The sequence below is a fragment of the Papaver somniferum genome, chromosome 10 (assembly GCF_003573695.1).
Source record: "Papaver somniferum cultivar HN1 chromosome 10, ASM357369v1, whole genome shotgun sequence".
Classification (NCBI taxonomy): Eukaryota; Viridiplantae; Streptophyta; class Magnoliopsida; order Ranunculales; family Papaveraceae; genus Papaver; species Papaver somniferum.
Genome location: NC_039367.1, coordinates 160,428,391 through 160,433,981, shown reverse-complemented (window position 1 = coordinate 160,433,981; position 5,591 = coordinate 160,428,391). Strand labels below are relative to the sequence as shown.

The following is a 5,591-nucleotide window of genomic DNA, read 5'->3' as shown; positions in this document are numbered from 1 at the left end:
ATAATTTTTCCTCTCATAGTCTCCTCAATTTCATAAAACCGCTGCATAAATATGAGCACGGAAATCACGGACGCACACTGGCGGGGACACTTGAGTGGTTACGGAAACCACAGACGCACACTGGCGGGAATACTGAGTGGTACGGAAACCACGGGCACACTGATGGACACGGGTAGCGTTGAGTGGGGTCTGACTCTGATACCACGTTAGGAATCCTCGGGCCTAACTAACCTCGAAAACCGGTTTGCAAGGTTAGGATTCCCAAGACTTATTAAGCATGAAACCTAGATTCCCCTAGGCGATGTGATTCTATTTAACACTAATCCTATGAGAGATTTGGTGAATGACTGGTTTTTTAACTATGTGAAAGTGATTATAACACACTAAAAAGCACATAACCAGCCGGTTGGAGAGAAAAAATCACTCAAGCGGCTGAACACTCTCTCAGCCGCTTCAAAGAGCTTAAATAAATAAAAAATGCCTGAAAAGCATACGATCACCGGATTGAAGTAAATCTATTTTCATGTGGCTGAAAGTCAGCCTCTTATTCTCCATGGTGAGACAATCCTTCAAGTAAAGGAATGTATATATATATAGGTCTGGATGAAAGTGACCTAATTAGATTACTTTTTACCAAACTCTTAGCTAGGCATACTTTTGACTTTTCATAACAAGATTCCTAACACCGCCCTACTTGTTAATCAAGATCCGGCCATATAATATACTACAACATCTTCTCCAGTGAAAACAATTTGGGGCCTTATACCTGCAGCAGCATCATGCACGACAGGAAACGGTAGAATAAAATCACTCAGAATTTTGCCTACAAAGCTGCAGGACATGTAAATGAACATTTTCTTATACCATATAGATGAATGTTTTCTGTTTACCATGTATAATTCCACCCAAAAGACACCCTTTCTTCCTTGGTCACTGGTGATGGATAAATTCAACTTCAACAAAATACACCTGGATCGATCGAAAACGAAATCAAACGGATATTACTTTCTCATTAAGCAAACATTAAAGATAAAGCTTTTTAACAAGTACAATGACAACCAAACTCAAACTTAGACACGTAATGTTCCTTCATATACAGTCTTGATGACTAGTAGGTGTCCATTTACTTTCTCCGGCAAATCTGAGAATTTGTTTGGCTTTCTTACTTTCTCACCGGCCGGCCGGCACTGAGTGAAACATCTTTCATTTTTTTCTCTATTGCAGATTTCTTCAACAATAAAAAGGGGTATTGATGGATAGATTTAACCTTCTCCCAGCAGAGATTACATCGGATATTCTCACCCGTTTACCGGCTGAATCAGTTCTAGACTGCAAGTTAGTATCCAAAACATGGAAGAATGTTATCCAACATCGATCCTTCTCTAAGTTGCACACAATTCGTCTCCTCAATCATTCTGCAACAACTTATTCTACAGATTTTTGTAAGTTGAGTTTTCTTGCCTTTACAGATGTGGGACGACTATACTATTTTGATTATATCGAGAATCACGAGATACCCAATATCGACAGAATTATGAGGATCAATTTAACATCTCCATTTAAGTATAATGTTTTTGTTGGTTCCTTTAATGGCTTGATATGTCTTAGGGGTAGGGAAGAGAGGTTCTGTATTTATAATCCAATTACAAAAGAGTATGTTATCCTCCCTCAACCTAAGATCAATTTTCGTCAGTGCAAGGATAGGTGCATCGGATTTGGTTATCTTCCTTTAACCAATGAGTACAAAGTTGTTTTGATGTATAAGGTTCCCAATTTTGTAGAGGTCATGGTGTACACTCTTGGCAATGGTAGTGGTTGGAGAAACCTTGGAAAGTTTAAAATTGAACTGGGATATGCTTATGCTTTCGAAGTACATGGTATCTTTGCGAATGGAGATCCTCACTGGATTCACAGACGAAGAACGATATTTCTGGTCTTTGATTTGGCAGGTGAAAAGTTCCGCAAACATCTTGCACGACCTCCTTTGACAAGAGGCTGCAGTTATTCAGATTTTGGAGTTTTGGGTGGGTTTTTATTTTGTGCACACAGACGTTATGATTCAGTCAGTCAAAAATTTATCTGTTCTAAATTTTGGCTGTATAAACAGAAGAACGGTAACTGTGAGTGGAGTCAAAATTTTACTGCTATATGTACCGCACCGTTAGCATTTACAAAGAGTGGCGGTATCTTCAGTTACAGTTCTAGCTATCTCAACTCCCTTAAAAGGCTGTTGGGTTCTAATGAACAATTTGTTCAAATATTCTCTCACAAGAACTCGTTAGTTTCATTGAAAGATCTAGGAGAAGAAGGTTCAGAAATAATGCAGCAGTCAGTTAAACTTGAGAAGCGAAAACGCTGTGATTAGCTATACAAGCCAGCTGTTCTAGTTCGATGAAATCTCTGGAGACATATATATGAACTGGTAATCTTCATTATATATGGAGTATTATAAATTGGACAATAAAAAACCAGTTCACCATTGAGTATTGTTGGTATATTGTGGTGCGTAGTCAAAAGACCAGTAGATATATTTTTATTCAATGGGAGTGATATTCTCATTTGGTTATGCTATATTTACTTTTCATACTTGGATTTTGTTCATTTAAATTCAGTGGGTTACTAATTTACTATGATGCATGCTCTAGTAGCTTATTTCGCTTGGAGTATAATAAATATGTGCAGGCGAAATCAGGGAGAGTAAGAGCTTCCAGGTATTACGAGGGAAGGCTCAATTTTAGCAAGGGAATTACCGACTACCACCGTTTACTATTAGACATGTTTCTCGCAAATGTAGGAGTTTCCTTATAAAACTGTGGGCATTGGCAGCACAATTTCTGGGAATGTCTCTGTATCTGACAACAATGGTCAATGGATCCTCCTATATTTGGATTTGTGCATTTGTTGTTTTGTCATGTATGCTTAAAGCTGCTGAAAAGGTATCAAGCTTTACAAATATTGGTCAAATTAATTCGAGAGCTAGCAATAATATCTTCTCGAGTTGATCTTTCGAAATGGCCATAATAGAGTTAGGCCTGCAACAACAGTAGATATCTCAATTTTATGTTACTGATCTTATTCTTGTTTGTAGCTCTTTCTAATCTTGTTATATGCATTATTGCAGCAAAATCTGTTTTCAAGTTTTTACATTTAGGGTTTTTCTGATATTCCCAGGGTTTTGTTTCTCTTAGAGGAAAATTTTGCGGAAAATGGGTCATTTATCCAAATATTTTTAAATCACGGTTAAAATGGACGAGTAAAAAATAGTTTGGGTGAAATGGCAAAAAAAAAGAATAGTAAGGATGAAACTGGACACATCCTGTGTAAATTAAAAATAAGAAAAAATATTTGAAAATGGGCACGATGAAACTGGTTACATCCTGCCTATTTTTACATTTTTGTCCATTTAAACAGTATCAAAATCTAACTGTCCATTTCACCCAGCAATTGTTGATTTTGGTCTTTTTAACCAATTTTATGAAAATTTTGCAGCTAAAGATAAGTTCAAGTCAAGTCTCACAAAGTCAACCAACTCCAAGTCCTAACTAGGCAAATATTAGAAACCGAACCCAGACTAGGGAATTTCTGGTATTAGTCCAATTTCTATTCTCATAAATTGGTTTTTCGAGCATCGCTATAAATGTTCGGTTCTCACAATACAAAACTACTACTCTCTATACGCCGAGTCCAGTTTTCTTCAACTACAAGGAGGTTTTGATGGATAATTTCAACCTTCTCCCGACAAAGATCATATTAGATATTCTCATTCGATTACCCGCAGAATCAGTTTTAGATTGCAAGTTAGTATCAAAAACATGGAGATATCTTATTCAACATCCACTGTTCTCTAGGATGCACACAAATCGTCTCATTAATAATTCTGCAGCAGTTTATTCTACTGAATCTTGTAAGTTGAGTTTTCTTGCCTTGGCTGCGGATCAACAACTTTATTATATTGAATATGTTGAGAATAATGATGAGACACTTTTAAATAAAATTGAAAGGATCAATCTAGCACCTCCATTCAAGTGTGATACCTTGGTTGGTTCGTTCAATGGTTTGATATGTTCAAGGGGTCGTCAAAAAGAGAGTTTTTGTATCTACAACCCATGAAAAAAGAGTATGCTATTCTCCCTGAACCTAAGATTAATTTTCATAAGTATAAGAATAGGTGGAGTGGAGTGGATTTGGCTATGTTCCTTCAACCAACGAGTACAAAGTTGTCGTAATGTATAAGCTGCCCAGATTTGTTGAAGTCATGGTGTACACTCTTGGCAGTGCCTTTGGTTGGAGAAACATTGGCAAATTCAGTCTTAAAAAGAACTATGTTTTCGGAGGATTTGGTATCTCAGCGAATGGAGCTCTTCACTGGATGCAGATAAAAAGAAAAATGATTTTGGTTTTTGATTTGGCTGAAGAAAACTTTCACGAACGTTTTTCAACACCTCCTTTGCCAACATGCTGGTCTTCGGGTTTAGGAGTCTTGGGTGGGGCTTTATTTTGTGCAGATAGATATTTTGCCACCGTAGACTCGCATTATGATATATGGCAGTATAAACAGCTAAATGACATGAATGAGCAGGACCAATATCAGTCATTGGGTTGGAGCCTAGAGTTTTATGCAGATATCTGGCCGTTAGCATTCACCAAGAATGGTGATGTCTTAGGTTACGGTTCCAAACATCTCGATGTTTATGACCCAAAATCGGAATTCTGGAAAGAGATGGTGGAACTTAAGGAACAATTTCTTCAAGTGTTTCCTCACAATAATACCTTTGTTTCTTTAAAAGAACTAGGAGAAGAAAGTACACAGACGATGCAGTCAGTAAAAACTAAGAAGCGAAAAGGCCGTGATTGGGAAAACTAGCAGCTGGTCATACTTTGATGATATCTCGGTAGGAACTGGTAATCTTGGTCTAGGTTATTGAAGAAATTTGTAGAAAATCTGATATCAAACACTTAAGAAAGAACACAAAAGCTAAACTCAAACAAATACTTCTTTTAATTGATATATTTCGACTCATGGCTCAACAACCTATTTATATGGTTAACAAACTTGACTCTCAAGAAATAAAGACTTTCCTAACATAATCAAATTCTAACAAAGAAACTTCTAGACAATTCTCACGTAAACTCTAAAATAAGTAAAACTTGCAACTTAAGTAAACTTCTAAATACCGTACCACCGTGTCAACAATACTTGTTGATCCATCCACATCGTGTCAACTGTATCAGTTGATCCAACCACATTCTATTCCGGGTATATTAATTAAATACCCATAGATTTGGAACCCTTCAAAAATACCCCTATCACATTATAAATATACCCCTCATTTTATATATAAATTTTATTCATTTATAAATAAATTATTTTAGTAATCTATTCCACATGACATTTTTACTTATTTCAAAAAACAATAATTTTCTATCTCGATCACTCTGTCACCTCCTCAAACTCCACCGACGGCAATTCACCACCACCACCACTCCACAACCATCACCACCGCCACCACCACTTCACAACCATTACCAACATTTACAACTCCACCACTCATCGTTACCGCCGACACTACCGCCATCGGGACCACCTTTGC

At 37.0% G+C, this 5,591-nt stretch overlaps 1 protein-coding gene across 1 annotated transcript; it reads left to right on the top strand.

Moving 5' to 3' along the window:
* The first annotated feature begins 1,252 nt into the window (after window positions 1-1,252).
* LOC113316724 (F-box/kelch-repeat protein At3g06240-like) lies at window positions 1,253-2,365 on the top strand. The gene has a single exon (XM_026564870.1). It carries the CDS (start codon window positions 1,253-1,255, stop codon window positions 2,363-2,365), a length of 1,113 nt encoding a protein of 370 aa, XP_026420655.1.
* Window positions 2,366-5,591: the final 3,226 nt, after the last annotated feature.